The sequence below is a fragment of the Mobula birostris genome, chromosome X, assembly GCF_030028105.1.
Source record: "Mobula birostris isolate sMobBir1 chromosome X, sMobBir1.hap1, whole genome shotgun sequence".
Classification (NCBI taxonomy): domain Eukaryota; kingdom Metazoa; phylum Chordata; class Chondrichthyes; order Myliobatiformes; family Myliobatidae; genus Mobula; species Mobula birostris.
This window is the reverse complement of record NC_092402.1, coordinates 52,517,485-52,537,884: the sequence shown is the minus strand read 5'-3', so window position 1 is coordinate 52,537,884 and position 20,400 is coordinate 52,517,485. Positions and strand designations below refer to the sequence as shown.

At 52.5% G+C, this 20,400-nt stretch overlaps 1 protein-coding gene across 8 annotated transcripts in view; it reads right to left on the bottom strand.

The window, feature by feature from the left end:
* LOC140191628 (histone deacetylase 4-like) overlaps nucleotides 1–20,400 on the bottom strand; it is a 112,494-nt gene that overhangs the window by 72,457 nt on the left and 19,637 nt on the right. For 4 of the 8 annotated variants that reach the window (XM_072249197.1, XM_072249196.1, XM_072249199.1 and 1 more), the window contains exons 5-9: nucleotides 17,766–17,869; nucleotides 16,929–17,057; nucleotides 16,236–16,312; nucleotides 12,011–12,167; nucleotides 11,424–11,617 (exon numbers count right to left, since the gene is read on the bottom strand). In XM_072249197.1, coding sequence (XP_072105298.1) covers nucleotides 11,424–11,617; nucleotides 12,011–12,167; nucleotides 16,236–16,312; nucleotides 16,929–17,057; nucleotides 17,766–17,869 — 661 coding nt within the window. The remainder of the gene's footprint in view (nucleotides 1–11,423; nucleotides 11,618–12,010; nucleotides 12,168–16,235; nucleotides 16,313–16,928; nucleotides 17,058–17,765; nucleotides 17,870–20,400) is intronic. The other 4 variants (XM_072249200.1, XM_072249202.1, XM_072249203.1 and 1 more) reach the window with 4 other exon arrangements.

Below are 20,400 nucleotides of genomic sequence, written 5' to 3'. Positions count from 1 at the left end.
AGAGTGTGTGATGGGACAGTGTGGAAGGAGATTCATTCTGTGTCTGACCCTGGGTGTGTGTGATGGGATGGTGTGGAGGGAAATTCACTCTGTGTCTGACCCGGGGAGTATTGGATTGGATAGTGTGGAGGGAGATTCATTCTGTGTCTGACCCTGGGAGTGGGTGATTGGACGGTGTGGAGCAAGCTTCACTCTGTGTCTGACCCCGGGAGTGTGTGATGGGACAGTGTGGAGGGAGATTCACTCTGTCTCTGACACCGGGAGTGTGTGATAGGACAGTGTAGAGGGAGATTCACTCTGTGTCTGACCCTGAGAGTCTGTGATGGGACAGTGTGGAGTGAGATTTACTTTGTGTCTGACCCCGGAAGTGTGTGATAGGACAGTGTGGAGGGAGATTCACTCTGTGTTTGACCCCGGGACTGTTTGAAAGGACATTGTGGAGGGAGATTCACTCTGTGTCTGACCCCGGGAGTCTGTGTTAGGACAGTGTAGAGGGAGATTCATTCTGTGTTTGACCCCGGGCGTGTGTGATAGGATGGTCTGGAGGGAGATTCACTTTGTGTCTGACCCTGGAGGTGTGTGATGGGACATTGTGGAGGGAGATTCACTCTGTGTCTGACCCCGGGAGTGTGTGATGGGACAGTGTGGAGGGAGATTCACTCTGTGTCTGACCCCGGGAGTCTGTGTTAGGACAGTGTGGAGGGAGATTCACTCTGTGTTTGACCCTGGGAGTGTGTGATAGGATGGTCTGGAGGGAGATTCACTCTGTGTCTGACCCCGGGAGTGTGTGATGGGATGGTGTGGAGGGAGATTCACTCTGTGTCTGACCCTGAGAGTGTGTGATGGAATGGTGTGGAGGGAGATTCACTCCGTGTCTGAACCCGGGAGTGTGTGATGGTATCGTGTGGAGGGAGATTTACTCTGTGTCTGACCCTGCAGGTGTGTGAGGGGACAGTGTGGAGGGAGATTCACTCTGTGTCTGACCCCGGGTGTGTGTGATGGGATGGTGTGGAGGCAGATTCACTCTGTGTCTGACCCCAGGAGTGTGTGATGGGACGGTGTGGAGGGAGATTCACTCCGTGTCTGACCCCAGGAGTGGGTGATGGGATGGTGTGGAGGGAGATTCACTCTGTGTCTGACCCTGGGAGTGTGTGATGGGATGGTGTGGAGGGAGATTCATTCTGTGTCTGACCCCGGGAGTCTATGATAGGACAGTGTGGACGGAGATTCACTCTGTGTCTGACCCCGGGAATCTGTGATAGGACAGTGTGGAGGGAGATTCACTCTGTGTTTGACCCCGGGAGTGTGTGATGGGATGGTGTGGAGGCAGATTCACTCTGTGTCTGACCCCTGGAGTGTGTGATGGGATGGCGTGGAGGGATATTTAGTCCGTGTCTGACCACGGGAGTGTGTGATGGGATGGTGTGGAGGGAGATTCACTCCGTGTCTGATCCCGGGAATCTTTGATAGGATAGTGTGCAGGGAGCTTCACTCTGTGTCTGACCCTGGGAGTGTGTGATGGGACATTGTGGAGGGAGATTCACTCTGTGTCTGACCCCGGGAGTGTGTGATGGGACAGTGTGGAGGGAGATTCACTCTGTGTCTGACCCCGGGAATTTGTGATGGGACAGTGTGGAGGGAGATTCACACTGTGTCTGACCCTGGGAGTGTGTGATGGGACAGGGTGGAGGGAGATTCATTCTGTGTCTGACCCCGGGAGTGGCTGATAGGACGGTGTGGAGGGAGGTTCACTCTGTGTCTGACCCTGCAGGTGTGTGAAGGGACAGTGTGGAGGGAGATTCACTCTGTGTCTGACCCCGGGAGTGTGTGATCGGATGGTGTGGAGGGAGATTCACTCTGTGTCTGACCCCGGCAGTGGGTGATAGGACGGTGTGGAGGGAGCTTCACTCTGTGTCTGACCCTGCGATTGTGTGATGGGACAGTGTGGAGGGAGATTCACTCTGTGTCTGACCTTGGGAGTGTGTGATGGGATGTTGCGGAGGGAGATTCACTCTGTATCTGACCACGGGAGTGTGTGATAGGACAGTGTGGAGGGAGATTCACTCTGTGTCTGTACCCGGGAGTCTGTGATGGGACAGTGTGGAGGGAGATTCACTCTGTGTCTGACCCTGGGAGTGTGTGATGGGACAGTGTGGAGGGAGATTCATTCTGTGTCTGACCACGGGAGTGTGTGATGGGACAGTGTGGAGTGAGATTCACTCTGTGTATGACCCCGGGAGTCTGTGTTAGGACAGTGTGGAGGGAGATTCACTCTGTGTTTGACCCCGGGAGTGTGTGATGCGATGGTCTGGAGGGAGATTCACTCTGTGTCTGACCCTGGAGATGTGTGATGGGACAGTGTGGATGGAGATTCACTCTGTGTCTGACCCTGGGTGGGTGTGATGGGATGGTGTGGACGGAGATTCACTCCGTGTCTGACCCCGGGAGTGTGTGATAGGATCGTGTGGAGGGAGATTCACTCTGTGTCTGACCCTGGGAGTGTGTGATGGGATGGTCTGGAGGGAGATTCACTCTGTTTCTGACCCCGGGAGTGTGTGATGGGAGAGTGTGGAGGGAGATTCACTCAGTGTCTGACCCCGGGAGTGTGGGATTGGACAGTGTAGAGGGAGATTCACTCTGTGTCTGACCCTGGAGCTGTGTGATAGGACAGTGTGGACGGAGATTCACTCTGTGTCTGACCCCGGGAATCTGTGATAGGACAGTGTGGAGGGAGATTCACTCTGTGTTTGACCCTGGGAGTGTGTGATGGGATGGTGTAGAGGGAGATTCTCTCTGTGTCTGACCGTGGAGGTGTGTGAGGGAACAGTGTGGAGGGAGATTCACTCTGTGTTTGACCCTGGGAGTGTGTGATGGGATGGTGTAGAGGGAGATTCTCTCTGTGTCTGACCCCGGGTGTGTGTGATGGGATGGTGTGGAGGCAGATTCACTCTGTGTCTGACCCCTGGAGTGTGTGATGGGATGGTGTGGAGGGATATTTAGTCCGTGTCTGACCACGGGAGTGTGTGATGGGATGGTGTGGAGGGAGATTCACTCCGTGTCTGACCCTGGGAGTGTGTGATGCGACAGTGTGGAGGGAGATTCACTCTGTGTCTGACCCCGGGAGTGTGTGATGGGACAATGTGGAGGGAGATTCACTCTGTGTCTGACCCCGGGAATTTGTGATGGGACAGTGTGGAGGGAGATTCACACTGTGTCTGACCCTGGGAGTGTGTGATGGGACAGGGTGGAGGGAGATTCATTCTGTGTCTGACCCCGGGAGTGGCTGATAGGACGGTGTGGAGGGAGCTTCACTCTGTGTCTGACCCTGCAGGTGTGTGAGGGGACAGTGTGGAGGGAGATTCACTCTGTGTCTGACCCTGGGTGTGTGTGATGGGATGGTGTGGAGGGAGATTCACTCCGTGTCTGACCGCGGGAGTGTGTGATGGGATGGTGTGGAGGGAGATTCACTCTGTGTCTGACCCTGAGAGTGTGTGATGGGATGGTGTGGAGGGAGATTCACTCTGTGTCTGACCCTGAGAGTGTGTGATAGGACAGTGTGGAGGGAGATTCATTCTGTGTCTGACGCCAGGAGTCTATGATAGGACAGTGTGGACGGAGATTCACTCTGTGTCTGACCCCGGGAGTCTGTGATAGGACAGTGTGGAGGGAGATTCATTCTGTGTCTGACCCCAGGACTGTGTGATAGGACGGTGTGGAGGGAGCTTCACTCTGTGTCTGACCCTGGGAGTGTGTGATGGGACAGTGTGCAGGGAGATTCACTCTGTGTCTGACCCCGGGAGTCTGTGATAGGACAGTGTGGAGGGAGATTCACTCTGTGTTTGACCCTGGGAGTGCGTGATGGGACAGTGTGGAGGGAGATTCACTCTCTGTCTGACCCTGGAGGTGTGTGATGGGACAGTGTGGAAGGAGATTCATTCTGTGCCTGACCCTGGGTGTGTGTGATGGGATGGTGTGGAGGGAGATTCACTCTGTGTCTGACCCAGGGAGTATTGGATTGGATAGTGTGGAGGGAGATTCATTCTGTGTCTGACCCTGGGAGTGTGTGATGGGACATTGTGGAGGGAGATTCACTCTGTGTCTGACCCCGGGAGTGTGTGATGGGACAGTGTGGAGGGAGATTCACACTGTGTCTGACACTGAGAGTGTGTGATGGGACAGTGTGGAGTGAGATTCACTCTGTGTCTGACCCCGGGAGTCTGTGTTAGGACAGTGTGGAGGGAGATTCACTCTGTGTTTGACCCCGGGAGTGTGTGATGCGATGGTCTGGAGGGAGATTCACTCTGTGTCTGACCCTGGAGATGTGTGATGGGACAGTGTGGACGGAGATTCACTCTGTGTCTGACCCCGGGTGGGTGTGATGGGATGGTGTGGAGGGAGATTCACTCCGTGTCTCACCCTGGGAGTGTGTGATAGGATCGTGTGGAGGGAGATTCACTCTGTGTCTGACCCTGGGAGTGTGTGATGGGATGGTGTGGAGGGAGATTCACACTGTGTCTGACCCTGAGAGTGTGTGATGGGATGGTCTGGAGGGAGATTCACTCTGTTTCTGACCCCGGGAGTGTGTGATGGGACAGTGTGGAGGGAGATTCACTGAGTGTCTGACCCCGGGAGTGTGGGATTGGACAGTGTAGAGGGAGATTCACTCTGTGTCTGACCCTGGAGGTGTGTGATAGGACAGTGTGGACAGAGATTCACTCTGTGTCTGACCCCGGGAATCTGTGATAGGACAGTGTGGAGGGAGATTCACTCTCTGTTTGACCCGGGGAGTGTGTGATGGGATGGTGTGGAGGGAGATTCACTCTGTGTCTGACCCTGCAGGTGTGTGAGAGGACAGTGTGGAGGAAGATTCACTCTGTGTCTGACCCCGGGTGTGTGTGAGATGGGATGGTGTGGAGGCAGAGTCACTCTGTTTCTGACCCCAGGAGTGTGTGATAGGACAGTGTGGACGGAGATTCACTCTGCCTCTGACCCCGGGAGTCTGTGATAGGACAGTGTGGAGGGAGATTCACTCTGTGTTTGACCCCGGGAGTCTCTGACAGGACAGTGTAGAGGGAGATTCACTCTGTGTTTGACCCCGGGAGTGTGTGATGGGATGGTGTAGAGGGAGATTCTCTCTGTGTCTGACCGTGGAGGTGTGTGAGGGAACAGTGTGGAGGAAGATTCACTCTGTGTCTAACCCCGGGAGTGTGTGATGGGACAGTGTGGAGGGAGATTCACTCTGTGTCTGACCCTGGGAGAGTGTGATGGGACGGTGTGGAGGGAGATTAACTCTGTGTCTGACCCCAGTACTGTGTGATAGGACAGTGTGGACGGAGATTCACTCTGTGTCTGACCCCGGGAGTCTGTGATAGGACAGTGTGGAGGGAGATTCATTCTGTGTCTGACTCTGGGAGTGGGTGATAGGACGGTGTGGAGGGAGCTTCACTCTGTGTCTGACCCTGGGAGTGTGTGATGGGACAGTGTGGAGGGAGATTCACTCTCTGTCTGACCCTGGAGGTGTGTGATGGGACAGTGTGGAAGGAGATTCATTCTGTGCCTGACCCTGGGTGTGTGTGATGGGATGGTGTGCAGGGAGATTCACTCTGTGTCTGACCCAGGGAGTATTGGATTGGATAGTGTGGAGGGAGATTCATTCTGTGTCTGACCCTGGGAGTGTGTGATGGGACATTGTGGAGGGAGATTCACTCTGTGTCTGACCCCGGGAGTGTGTGATGGGACAGTGTGGAGGGAGATTCACACTGTGTCTGACACTGAGAGTGTGTGATGGGATCGTGTGGAGGGAGATTCACTCTGTGTCTGACCCCGGGAGTAAGTGATGGGACAATGTGGAGGGAGATTCACTCTGTGTCTGACCCCGGGAGTGTGTGATAGGACAGTGCGGAGGGAGATTCACTCTGTGTCTGTACCCGGGAGTCTGTGATGGGACAGTGTGGAGGGAGATTCACTCTGTGTCTGACCCTGGGAGTGTGTGATGGGATAGTGTGGAGGGAGATTCATTCTGTGTCTGACCACAGGAGTGTGTGATGGGACAGTGTGGAGTGAGATTCACTCTGTGTATGACCCCGGGAGTCTGTGATAGGACAGTGTGGAGGGAGATTCACTCTGTGTCTGACCCTGCAGGTGTGTGAGGGGACAGTGTGGAGGGAGATTCACTCTGTGTCTGACCCCGGGAGTGTGTGATGGGATGGTGTGGAGGGAGATTCACTCTGTGTCTGGCCCTGGGAGCGTGTGATGGGACAGTGTGGAGGGAGATTCACTCTGTGTCTGACCCTGGGAGTGTGTGATGGGATGGTGTGGAGGGAGATTCACTCTGTTTCTGACCCCGGGAGTGTGTGATGGGACAGTGTGGAGGGAGATTCACTCAGTGTCTGACCCCGGGAGTGTGGGATTGGACAGTGTAGAGGGAGATTCACTCTGTGTCTGACCCCGGGAGTGTGTGATGGGACAGTGTGGAGGGAGATTCACACTGTGTCTGACACTGAGAGTGTGTGATGGGATCGTGTGGAGGGAGATTCACTCTGTGTCTGACCCCGGGAGTAAGTGATGGGACAATGTGGAGGGAGATGCACTCTGTGTCTGACCCCGGGAGTGTGTGATAGGACAGTGCGGAGGGAGATTCACTCTGTGTCTGTACCCGGGAGTCTGTGATGGGACAGTGTGGAGGGAGATTCACTCTGTGTCTGACCCTGGGAGTGTGTGATGGGATAGTGTGGAGGGAGATTCATTCTGTGTCTGACCACAGGAGTGTGTGATGGGACAGTGTGGACTGAGATTCACTCTGTGTATGACCCCGGGAGTCTGTGATAGGACAGTGTGGAGGGAGATTCACTCTGTGTCTGACCCTGCAGGTGTGTGAGGGGACAGTGTGGAGGGAGATTCACTCTGTGTCTGACCCCGGGAGTGTGTGATGGGATGGTGTGGAGGCAGAGTCACTCTGTTTCTGACCCCAGGAGTGTGTGATAGGACAGTGTGGACGGAGATTCACTCTGCCTCTGACCCCGGGAGTCTGTGATAGGACAGTGTGGAGGGAGATTCACTCTGTGTTTGACCCCGGGAGTCTCTGACAGGACAGTGTAGAGGGAGATTCACTCTGTGTTTGACCCCGGGAGTGTGTGATGGGATGGTGTAGAGGGAGATTCTCTCTGTGTCTGACCGTGGAGGTGTGTGAGGGAACAGTGTGGAGGAAGATTCACTCTGTGTCTAACCCCGGGAGTGTGTGATGGGACAGTGTGGAGGGAGATTCACTCTGTGTCTGACCCTGGGAGAGTGTGATGGGACGGTGTGGAGGGAGATTAACTCTGTGTCTGACCCCAGTACTGTGTGATAGGACAGTGTGGACGGAGATTCACTCTGTGTCTGACCCCGGGAGTCTGTGATAGGACAGTGTGGAGGGAGATTCATTCTGTGTCTGACTCTGGGAGTGGGTGATAGGACGGTGTGGAGGGAGCTTCACTCTGTGTCTGACCCTGGGAGTGTGTGATGGGACAGTGTGGAGGGAGATTCACTCTCTGTCTGACCCTGGAGGTGTGTGATGGGACAGTGTGGAAGGAGATTCATTCTGTGCCTGACCCTGGGTGTGTGTGATGGGATGGTGTGCAGGGAGATTCACTCTGTGTCTGACCCAGGGAGTATTGGATTGGATAGTGTGGAGGGAGATTCATTCTGTGTCTGACCCTGGGAGTGTGTGATGGGACATTGTGGAGGGAGATTCACTCTGTGTCTGACCCCGGGAGTGTGTGATGGGACAGTGTGGAGGGAGATTCACACTGTGTCTGACACTGAGAGTGTGTGATGGGATCGTGTGGAGGGAGATTCACTCTGTGTCTGACCCCGGGAGTAAGTGATGGGACAATGTGGAGGGAGATTCACTCTGTGTCTGACCCCGGGAGTGTGTGATAGGACAGTGCGGAGGGAGATTCACTCTGTGTCTGTACCCGGGAGTCTGTGATGGGACAGTGTGGAGGGAGATTCACTCTGTGTCTGACCCTGGGAGTGTGTGATGGGATAGTGTGGAGGGAGATTCATTCTGTGTCTGACCACAGGAGTGTGTGATGGGACAGTGTGGAGTGAGATTCACTCTGTGTATGACCCCGGGAGTCTGTGATAGGACAGTGTGGAGGGAGATTCACTCTGTGTCTGACCCTGCAGGTGTGTGAGGGGACAGTGTGGAGGGAGATTCACTCTGTGTCTGACCCCGGGAGTGTGTGATGGGATGGTGTGGAGGGAGATTCACTCTGTGTCTGGCCCTGGGAGCGTGTGATGGGACAGTGTGGAGGGAGATTCACTCTGTGTCTGACCCTGGGAGTGTGTGATGGGATGGTGTGGAGGGAGATTCACTCTGTTTCTGACCCCGGGAGTGTGTGATGGGACAGTGTGGAGGGAGATTCACTCAGTGTCTGACCCCGGGAGTGTGGGATTGGACAGTGTAGAGGGAGATTCACTCTGTGTCTGACCCCGGGAGTGTGTGATGGGACAGTGTGGAGGGAGATTCACACTGTGTCTGACACTGAGAGTGTGTGATGGGATCGTGTGGAGGGAGATTCACTCTGTGTCTGACCCCGGGAGTAAGTGATGGGACAATGTGGAGGGAGATGCACTCTGTGTCTGACCCCGGGAGTGTGTGATAGGACAGTGCGGAGGGAGATTCACTCTGTGTCTGTACCCGGGAGTCTGTGATGGGACAGTGTGGAGGGAGATTCACTCTGTGTCTGACCCTGGGAGTGTGTGATGGGATAGTGTGGAGGGAGATTCATTCTGTGTCTGACCACAGGAGTGTGTGATGGGACAGTGTGGAGTGAGATTCACTCTGTGTATGACCCCGGGAGTCTGTGATAGGACAGTGTGGAGGGAGATTCACTCTGTGTCTGACCCTGCAGGTGTGTGAGGGGACAGTGTGGAGGGAGATTCACTCTGTGTCTGACCCCGGGAGTGTGTGATGGGATGGTGTGGAGGGAGATTCACTCTGTGTCTGGCCCTGGGAGCGTGTGATGGGACAGTGTGGAGGGAGATTCACTCTGTGTCTGACCCTGGGAGTGTGTGATGGGATGGTGTGGAGGGAGATTCACTCTGTTTCTGACCCCGGGAGTGTGTGATGGGACAGTGTGGAGGGAGATTCACTCAGTGTCTGACCCCGGGAGTGTGGGATTGGACAGTGTAGAGGGAGATTCACTCTGTGTCTGACCCCGGGAGTGTGTGATGGGACAGTGTGGAGGGAGATTCACACTGTGTCTGACACTGAGAGTGTGTGATGGGATCGTGTGGAGGGAGATTCACTCTGTGTCTGACCCCGGGAGTAAGTGATGGGACAATGTGGAGGGAGATGCACTCTGTGTCTGACCCCGGGAGTGTGTGATAGGACAGTGCGGAGGGAGATTCACTCTGTGTCTGTACCCGGGAGTCTGTGATGGGACAGTGTGGAGGGAGATTCACTCTGTGTCTGACCCTGGGAGTGTGTGATGGGATAGTGTGGAGGGAGATTCATTCTGTGTCTGACCACAGGAGTGTGTGATGGGACAGTGTGGAGGGAGATTCACTCTGTGTCTGATCCTGGGAGTGTGTGATGGGACAGTGTGGAGGGAGATTCGCTCTGTGTCTGACCCTGGGAGTGTGTGATGGGACAGTGTGGGGGGAGATTCACTGTGTCTGACCCCGGGAGTGTGTGATGGGATGGTGTGGAGGGAGATTCACTCTGTGTCTGGCCCTGGGAGCGTGTGATGGGACAGTGTGGAGGGAGATTCACTCTGTGTCTGACCCTGGGAGTGTGTGATGGGATGGTGTGGAGGGAGATTCACTCTGTTTCTGACCCCGGGAGTGTGTGATGGGACAGTGTGGAGGGAGATTCACTCAGTGTCTGACCCCGGGAGTGTGGGATTGGACAGTGTAGAGGGAGATTCACTCTGTGTCTGACCCCGGGAGTGTGTGATGGGACAGTGTGGAGGGAGATTCACACTGTGTCTGACACTGAGAGTGTGTGATGGGATCGTGTGGAGGGAGATTCACTCTGTGTCTGACCCCGGGAGTAAGTGATGGGACAATGTGGAGGGAGATGCACTCTGTGTCTGACCCCGGGAGTGTGTGATAGGACAGTGCGGAGGGAGATTCACTCTGTGTCTGTACCCGGGAGTCTGTGATGGGACAGTGTGGAGGGAGATTCACTCTGTGTCTGACCCTGGGAGTGTGTGATGGGATAGTGTGGAGGGAGATTCATTCTGTGTCTGACCCCAGGACTGTGTGATAGGACGGTGTGGAGGGAGCTTCACTCTGTGTCTGACCCTGGGAGTGTGTGATGGGACAGTGTGGAGGGAGATTCATTCTGTGTCTGACCCTGGGAGTGTGTGATGGGACAGTGTGGAGGGAGATTCACTCTGTGTCTGACCCCGGGAGTGTGTGGTGGGACGGTGTGGAGGAAGATTCGTTCTGTGTCTGACCCCGGGAGTCTATGATAGGACAGTGTGGAGGGAGATTCACTCTGTGTCTGACCCCGGGAGTGTGTGATGGGACATTGTGGAGGGAGATTCACCCTTTGTTTGACCTGGGGTGTGACATCTTGGCTTCTGTCTCACCTCCCACTCCATGCTGTTTGTCCCCAGGCTGCAGCTGCGTTTCGTCATCTGCTAAGGGTGGGAATTCGGGGGTGCCGGAGGGGTACGGAGGTGACGGAGTGAGTGGGGTATTGGAATTGGTTTATTATTGTCACAGGTACCAAGGTACAGTGAAAAGCTTGTCTCACATACTGTTCACTCAGGGTAGATCATTCCACAGTGCGTTGAGGTAGAACAAGGTGAAACAATAACAGAATGCAGAATAAAGTGTCACAGTTACAAAGTGCAGTGCAGGCAGACAATAAGGTGCGAGGGCCACAACGAGGAAGAATGAGGTCAAGAGTCAATTTGAGCTTACTAGAGGACTACTCAATAGTCTGACAACAGCAGGAAAGAAGCTGCCCTTGAGTCTGATGGGAGAGGGGAGAAGAGAGAATGTCTGGTGTGGGTGGGGTCTTTGGTTATTCTGGCTGCTTTGCTGAGACAGTGAGAAGTGTGGACATAGTCCATGGAGAGGAGGCTGGTTTCTGTGATGTGCTGAGCTGTGTCCACAACTCTCTGCGGTTTCTTGTGGTCACGGGCAGGGCAGATGTCATACCAAGCCGTGTTGTATGCAGAGAGAATGCACTCTATGCTGTAGTGATAAAAAGTGGTGAGGGTCGATGGGGATGTGTTGAATTTCTTTGACCTCCTGAGGAATTAGAGATATTGGTCAGCTTTCTTGGCTGTGATGCCTACGTGGTTGGACCAGCATGGGCAATTGGTGATATTCACTCCTAGGAACTCGAAGCTCTCAACCCTCTCAACCTGAGCATCATCGGTGGAAACAAGAGTACGCGGTCGCCTGTGGTGCTGACTCACCTGGCTCAGTTGAGTGTGCTCCCTCAGCTGCTGCAGGAACTGCCGATGCTGCCTCTGATGGTGCAGCTGCTGCTGAGCGGCCCTGGGGTCCCGGGGCAGGGGGGCAGACTGTGTCCGTCCCAGCGGCCGGTGGGTCCGGGGTTGGCCGTGGACCAATGGTGCTGCCCCGTAGGGGGGAGGCAGTCCCGCTATTGCTGCGGGGCCAGGAGGGGAAGAGGGTTAGTGCAGTGTTCATGCTGGGGACTTCGCCAGACAGACACACACACACCCCAGCCCTGGGAATTGGACACTCTGAGAATTCCTCCTCCTCCCCTTCTGATTCCCTCAACTTCCTCAGCCCCTCCACTACCCCACCAGTCCACTCCCCTTGCTTTGCCCTCCACTCTCCCCCAAGCCTTCCTTTCTTCCCCTCCCTCTCCCCACACATGAACACCTTCTCCCCTAACCCCTTAACCCCCATCTTTGTAACCCCTTTCACCACCCCTCTGCTCCCCTTCCCTACCCCAATACCTCCTCTTTCCTCCGCACATCCTCCTCCCCTCCCGCCACCCCACCCACCAACCCCTCCACCACCCCTCCCCACTCACCAGGCAGCAAAACACGGTGGGTGAGAGCCGACTCCAGGAAGGGGAGGGGCTGCGGGTGGGAGGGGAGACGGTGCAGATGGAACGGGTGGAAGGGGACAGGGGTGACCGGACTCGGGAACCCCAGCAACTTTGCCCCCTCAGTCTGACCAACTGGCTTCTTGGGGGTTGGGGGGAAGAGAGGTGTGAGAGAAGGAGGGGACAGGGATGAGGGGAGTTGGGATAGAAAGGAGGGAGAGAGAAGGGTAGGGGAATAGGGAGACAAAAGGTGGGAGGTGAATGTTTGTTTCCAACCAGCACAACGGATACACTCCCACATTCAAACCCCCCACCCCCATCCCAATAGGAGGGTGCTTCCCCAAAACTGAGGGGATTCACACCCAGAAACTCCAGGATCTGATCCCCTGAAACTGAGGATTTAATCCAGCATCTCAACTCCAAAAATCAAAGGTAGGTGGAGGGGCAGGTGGTGTTGAGGAAGCAGGAAGTCTCCAGAAGGACTTTGACAGATTAGGAGAATGGGTAAAGAAGTGACTGATGGAATACAGTATTAGGAAGTGTGTGGTCATGCACTTTGGTAGAAGAAATAAACGGAGAGTGAATTCAGAGACTTGGGAGTCCTCATGCCAGATTCCCTAAAGGTTAACTTGCAGATTGAGTCAGTGATGAGGAAGGCAAATATAATGTTAGCATTCATTTCAGGAGGGTTAAAATATGAGTAAGGATGTAATGCTGAGGCTTTATAAAGCTGACCACACTTGGAGTATTGTGAGCAGTTTGGGCCCCATATCTAAGAAAGAATGTGTTGGTATTGAGTGGGTCCAAAGGAGGTTTGTGAAAATGATCCTGGGAATGAAATGGTTAACATATGAGGAGTATTTGATGGCTCTGGGCCTGTACTCACTGGAATTTAGAAGAATGAGGGGGGATTTCATTACCTATCAAATATTGAAAGTCTAGATAGAGCTGGACCTGGAGAAGGTGTTTCCTAGAGTGGGTGAGTCCTGGACGGGAGGGCACAGCCACAGAATAGAGGGACATCCTTTAGAACAGAGACGAAGAGGACTTTCTTAAGCCACAGCCTGGTGGATGTGTGGAATTAATTGCTACAGATGACCGTGGAGGCCAAGTGATTAGGTGTATTTAAGGTGGAGGTTGATAGGTTCTTGATTAGTAAGGGCATCAAAGGCTACAAGGAGAAGGCAGGAGAGAGGTTTAATAAATCAGCCATGATGGAATGGCAGGGCTGACTTAATGAGCCAACTGGCCTAATCCTGCTCCAGCAATCCTTTTAACCTCAAAACCCTAAGCCCCCAAAGCATGGGACCACCCTCAACTTGGACCCTTCATAGCCCCCCGATATTGTGAACCCCTCACCCAGCCCCACCCTCTCAGGGTGTTCCCCAATCTCTGCTGCTAGGACTCACTTTGGACCTAGGCTCTGTAGGCAGCCCCCCTGGGAAATGTCGGGCCAGGCAGAGTTGACAGGAGGGACAGGGAGATGAGAGAATCCTCCTGCAACAGCAGTTAGTGCATATGGTTGATCTGTGGAGTGGAGAAAGGTGAGATGCTGGTTGTGGGGGCGGGGGGGACATCACAATAGAGAAACTAGAGACCTCATTGAAAGGCAATAGTGTCATTACTTTCTTAGGGGGTAAAGAGGTTTGACTTGTCACCAAACACTCCAACAAACTTCTACAGATATACTGTTGGAGGTGTCCTGACTGATTTCATAACAGTCTGATACGGCAATTCAAATGCACAGGAATGTAAGAAGCTGCAGAGAGTCGTGGACTCAGCCCAATACATCATGGACACATCCCTCCCTCCCCACCATCGGTAGTGTCTACAGGAGGTGCTGCCTCAGGAAGGCAACGTCCATCATCAGAGATCCCCACCATCCGGGCCATCCCATCTTCTCACAGCTCCCATCGGACAGGAGGTACAGAAGCCTGAAGTCCCACACCACCAGGTTCAGGAACAGCTACTTCCCTTCAACCATTCGGTTCCTGAACCAACCAGCACAACCCTGATCAACACCTCAGTACAGCAACACTGTGACCACTTTGCACTAAAAATGGACTGTGTTTTTGTTTTAATTCTTTATTATAAAAATTATGAATAATTTATGTTTTCCTTGTGAATGTTGTGTCTCTGATGTCCTGTCACTGGGTCAGGCAGCATCTGTGGACTGAGATGGACAGTTGAGACCTTTCATCAAGTCTGAAGGAGTTGTGGATAGCTAGCGTAAAGAGGTAAGGGGAAGAAGGGTTGGCCAAGAGCTGACAGGTAGAAGGGGTGACAGAGTCACACAGCACTGAAACAGGCTCTTCAACCCTTCCATGCCAAACAAGACTCCCATTTGCCCGCAATTGTCCAATATCCCACTAACTCTTTCCTACCCATGTACTCGTCCCAGTATCTTTTAAATGTCATTAATGTACCTGCCTCAACCACCTCCTCTGGCAGCTCATTCCATGTACAGACCACCCCCTGGGTGAAAAAGTTGCCCCTCAGGCCCCTATTAAGTCATGCCCCTCTCACTTTAAACCCGTGCCCTCTGGTTCTTGATTCTCCAACCCTGGGGAAAAGACTGTGCACATTCACTCTTATCAGTGCCCCTCATGGTTTTATGCACCTCTGTAAATTCACCCCTCAGTCTCCTATGCTCCAAGGAATAAAGACACAACCTGTTCAACCTCTCTCCGTGACTCAGTCCTTTGACTCCTGGCAACGTCCTTGTAAATCTCCTCTGCACTCTTTCCAGCTTCAACCAAAGGCAACCAAACCACACACAATATTCCAGTACTGTTTAAAAATAACTTGCCCTGCATATCTCCTTTAAATTTACCCCCTTTCACCTTAAATGTATGCCCTATAGTATTATACATTTTGACCCAGTGGAAGAAAGATACCAGCTCTCTATTTTCCAGGTCTCCCCTCAGCCTTCGCCGCTCCAGAGAAAACAACTGAAGTTTGTCCAACCTCTCTTCATAGCTCATGCCCTCTAATCCAGGCAGCATCTTGGTGAGTCTCTTCTGCACCCTCTCCAAAGCCCCCACACCCTTCCTGTAATGATCAGAACTGAATGCTCTACTCCAGATGCGGCCTGACCAGAGTTTTATCAAGCCTCAACGTAACTTCCCAACCCTTGGACTCACTGTCTTGACTATTAAAGGCAAGCATGCCATTTACCTTCTTCACTGCACTCTCAACCTATGCGGTCATTTAGTGCTGCATTTATCATTACCATGTATGCTGTTCACTCTGTAATCTTCACCCAAGCAAGGAATTGCATCGCACCCTGGATTCAGAGCTGGCTTGCCAATAGAAGACCGAGGGCAGTGGTTGAAGGGACTTATTCTAGCTGGAGATCTGTCATTAGTGGTGTTCTGTAGGGATCTGTATTGGGACCTCTGCTGTTTGTGATGTATATAAATGACCTGGATGAAAATGTAGATAGGTGGGTTAGTAATTTTGCAGATGACACACAGTGGTGCTGTAGACAGTGTAGATTGCCAAAGAATACAGCAGGAAATAGATCAGGTACAGATATGGATGGAAAAGTATGGGTGGAAGGCATTAGTTTAGTTACTAGTTGAATTAGTTCAGCACAACATTGTGAGCTGAAGGGCCTGTTCCCATGCTGTACTGTTCTGTGTTCAATTGGAACTGAAATTGGTTTATTATCGTCACACATACAGTGAAAAGCTTGTCTTTCATACTGTTCCTACAGATCAGATCATTACACAGTGTGTTGAGGTTGAACAGGGTAAAACAACAACAGAATGCAGAATAAAGTGTCACAGTTACAGAGAAAGTGCAGTGCAGAGCAGGCAATAAAGTGCAAAAGTCATAACGAGGCAGATTGTGAGGTCAACAGTCCATCTTATCGTACTAGGGGGCCATTCAATAGACTGATAACAGTGGGGTAGAATCTGTGCTTAAGCCTGGTGGATCGTGCTTTCAGGCTTTTGTATCTTCTACCCAATGGCGGGGGGGTTGTGAGAAGAGAGAATGTTCGGGGTGGGTGAGGGTCTTTAATTATGCTGGCTGCTTTATGTTCTGTATTCTAAATTAAAGGGACAGGACCCTTCACAGCATTGGAAATACAGAGGGATCTTGGTGTCCAAGTCCTCCACTCCCTGTGGGTGGCAACACAAGTAGATAAAGATGGTAAAGTAGTTGTTCATGGTACATGGAACAGAGTGGGTGCTGAGGGACCTACCTCTGGTGCTGGGGTGTGACCAGTGTCCTGTGGAGAGTTTGATTTCAGGGTTGGTCTACTGGCGCTGTAAGACGTATCTGCTCCAGGGAGGGAGGGAGCGAGAGTCTGAGTGAGAAATAATGAGAGGAGGTGGGGTGTACACAAACACACAGATACACACACACTCACTTATACACACTCTCTCACACACAAGCACACACACTCATATGCACACATACAGGCAGACATGTACACACTCACACACACGGGCAGACACCTCGCACATACTCAGACAGACACTCACTCATACTCACACACACACCGCAAACACACAGACACACATGCACACACTCTCACTCCCTTCCCACCCTCTCCCCCACACCTCTCCCTCTCTCCACCCTCTGCCCCCTCCTTCCTCCCCTCTCTTCCACTCAGCCCCCCTCCCACACTCTGTCCCCCTTTCCCCTCTCCCTCTCCCCCATCTTCCTTGTCTCTCCCTTACCTCTCCTCCCCTTATTCCCCACTCTGCCCATCTCACTGCCCCTACCCCTTTGCTCTTGCCTCTCCCCTCTTCACCCCTCTCCATCTCTCCCACTCTCCTCATCTCTTTCACCACCCCCTTTCTACTCGCCTCTCTCTCCCTGCCTACCTTCCCCCTCTCACCACCCAATCCTCCTCCCTCTCTCTCCTCCCCCATTCACTCCACCCCCTCACCCAGGACGTCTCTGCTTCTGCCCCCGAGCCCGGCAGGAGCGCTGTCCTTGCGACAGAGGAGGGGGCTGTTCCTTCGCTCGGACCCCCGAGACCTCAACTTCAGCCGCACCTTCAGGTTGGGCTCCGAGGCTGAAAGAGAAGGTTCCGGAAGCTGTCAGTGATTGGGGGAGGGGTTGGTAAGAAGGAGGTACGGGAGCAAGGGAGGAGAGAGAGTGTGGCTGAGAGAGGGGAGGAAGGGAGAGGAAAAGAGAAGAGAGAAAGATTATTAGAAAGAGGGAGAGAGAGAAATGAAGTACAGAGAAAGAGACAGAGAGCAACAGAGAGATAATGTGATAGAGAATGAGAGAGAGATGAGAAAGAAACAGCAGAGAGAGAGGATGGAGGGAGCAAGAGGTCAGAGAAGACAGAAAGAAAGTGGGGGAGTGAGAGATGGGGTGAGTGAGGAGGGAGAGACATCGGAGAGAAAGACAAAGACAGACAGAAGGTGACAGAGATGGGCAGAGAGAGACAGAGGGAGCAACAGAAGAGGCAGGTGGGATCCTTGCTGTTGACCAGTTCCCGTAAGGAAATCGTCACACAAAGATCTGAGACTGATGACTCCCTCTCCACCCTTGTCCCTCAGATTAGCCACTCCCTCCCTCTCCCTTGGATGTTCCTCGTAAAGGTGGGGGTGGGGAGACTGCAGGGGTTTGGGTTCGGGGGTTGAGTGGGAAGATGTGGAGGGGGGACGGGGAGGTTGTGTGAGGGATGAGGGCTGATGAGATGGGGAGGTTGGGTGACAGGGATTGGGGAGGGGAAGCGGGGTGTGGAAAGGTGGGCAGGATTGGGATCACTAACCTGTCTTTCGCAGTGGGAACTCTTGCTCTGGGTCTCCACTCCAGGTTCCCTGACCAAGCTGAGGCGCCTGATGCAACCCCTGGGCTGGCGGCTGAATCTCACAGCTGTGAGGGTAGGGGTGGGGTGGGGGAGATGCAAGACATGGGGGAATGGTGGGTGAAGGTTAGACGTGTCAATGCGGACCCATTCCCCAGGGTGGGCTTGGGGGGAGGGGATAGTGAGGAGGAGATGAGGGAGGGGGAAGAAAGGGAGAGGAAGGGATGGGGGAGAGAGGGAGGGGAGAGTGGAGGGAGGGAGTATGGAGAGAGGCAGTGGGGGAAGGGGGGAGGAGAATGGTGGAGAGAGAGAGGGTCAAAGGGAATTGGAGGAAGGAGGGACCACAGAGAGAGGGGGTTAAAGGGGAGTGGAGAAGAGAGGGGGAGAGAAGAGCAGAGTGGGGATAGAGGGAGAGGGGAGGGGGAGAGAGAGGAGGGGGGAGAGAGAGGTGAAGGGGAAGAGAGAGGGGGTAAATTGGTTTATTATTGTCACACATACTGAGGTACAGAGAAAATCTTTGCTTTGCATGCCACCCATACAGATCATTTTACCACATCAGTACGTTGAAGTAGAACAAGAGAAAAATAATAACAGAATGCAGAATGAAGTGTTACAGTTACAGAGAAAGTGAAGTGTAGGCAGACAATAAGGTGCAAGGCCACAAGGTAGATTGTGAGGTCAAGAGTCCATCTTATCAAAGTTTCAAAGTAAATTTATTATCTGTATATATATGTCACCAATACTACCCTGAGATTCATTTACCTGCACGTATTTACAGAAAAATAAAGAAATACAACAGAATTTATGAAAAACTTTACATAAACAAAGACTGACAAATAACCAAAGTGCAAAAGAAGACAAATTGTTCAAATAAAAAAAAGAAAAATAATAAATCAATAATACTGAGAACATGAGTCAAAGTGTCCTTGAATCAGTGAGTCTGTATGTTGTGGAATCAGTTCAGAGTTGTGGTGAGTGAAGATGTTCACAATGGTTCAGGAGCCTGATGGTTGTAGGGTCAGAACTGTTCCTGAACCTGGTGGTGTGGGACCTGAGGCTCCTGTACCTCCTGCCCTGATGGCAGCAGTGAGAAGAGAGCATAGCCTGGACGGTGGGGGTCCTTGATGACTGGTGCTGCTTTCTTGTGCCAGTGCTCCATGTAAATGTGCTCAGTGGTGGGGAGAGAATTGCCTACGATGGACTGGGCTGTATCCACTACTGTCTGTAGGGTCCCCCAGTCCTGAGTATTAGTGTTTCCATACCAGGCCATGATGCAACCAGTCAGGATACTCTCCACTGTGCATCTATAGAATTCTGTCAAAGTTTCAGATGACGTGCTGAACGTATGCACATTTCTAAGGAAGTTGAGGCACTATTGTGCCTTTTTTGTGAAGTCACTGATGTACTGTCCCAGGACAGATCCTCTGGTTTAATAACGCCAAGGAATTTAAAGTTACTGATTTTCTGCAAATCTGATCTGATCTCCTGATGAGGACTGGCTCATGGATTCTGACTTACTCTTCCTGTAGTTGATCATTAGCTCTTTGGTTTCGCTGACGTTGAGTGAGAGGTCGTTATGGCACCACACAGCCGGGTTTTCAATCTCCCTCCTATATGCTGATTCACCACCACCTTTGATACAGCCCACGACAGTGGTGTCGTCAGCACTGGAGCTGTACTTGACCTCACAGTCATTAGTGTACAGTGAGTACTAGGTACTATGGTACTAGAGAATCATTTAATAGTCTTATAACAGCAGGGTCAAAGCTGTCCTTGAACCTGATGGTACGTGCTTGCAGTGTTTTGTATCTTCTGCCCGATGGGAGGAGGGAGAGGAGAGAATGCTCAGGATGGGTGGGGTCTTTGATGATTCTGGCTGTTTTGCTGAGGCAGTGAGAAGTGTAGACAGAGTCTGTGGAGGGGAGGCTGGTTTCTGTGATGTGCTGAGCTGTGTCCACAACTCTGCAGTTTCAACATTTAAAAGGTGTGTTTAGACAATTATGAAGATAGGAAAGGTTTAGAGGGAGGGTAAATCAGTAAATTGATTTATTATTGTATAGTGAAAAACCTTTGCATGCTATCCATACAGATCATCTTACCACATCAGAACACTCAAATGCCATCTATAAATTCCCCAACGACACCACTGTTGTTGTTAGAATCTCAGATGGTGATAAGGAGGTGTAGAGCAGCAAGACAGATCAGCTGGTTGAGTGGTGTTGTAGCAACAACCTGGCACTTAACATCAGTAAGACCAAGGAATTAATTATGAACTTCAGGAAAGGGAAGATGGTTCAACACACATCAGTTTTCAGGTTGACCAACTCCAACAGCTGTACGGTGGAGAGCATTCTGACTGGTTGCATTGCCATCTGGTACAGAGGCTCCAATGCCGAAGATCGGAAGAGGCTACAAACTCAGCCAGCTTCATCCTGGGTACAACCTTCCCCACCATCACATCCTGGATGTGCCCTTTTATCATTACTACCATCAGGGAGGAGGTACAGGAGCCTGAGGAACCCACACCCAATGATTCAGGAACAGCTTCATATTTCTGAACGGTCCATGAACATCAGCTCGCTACATCTTTTTATTTGCC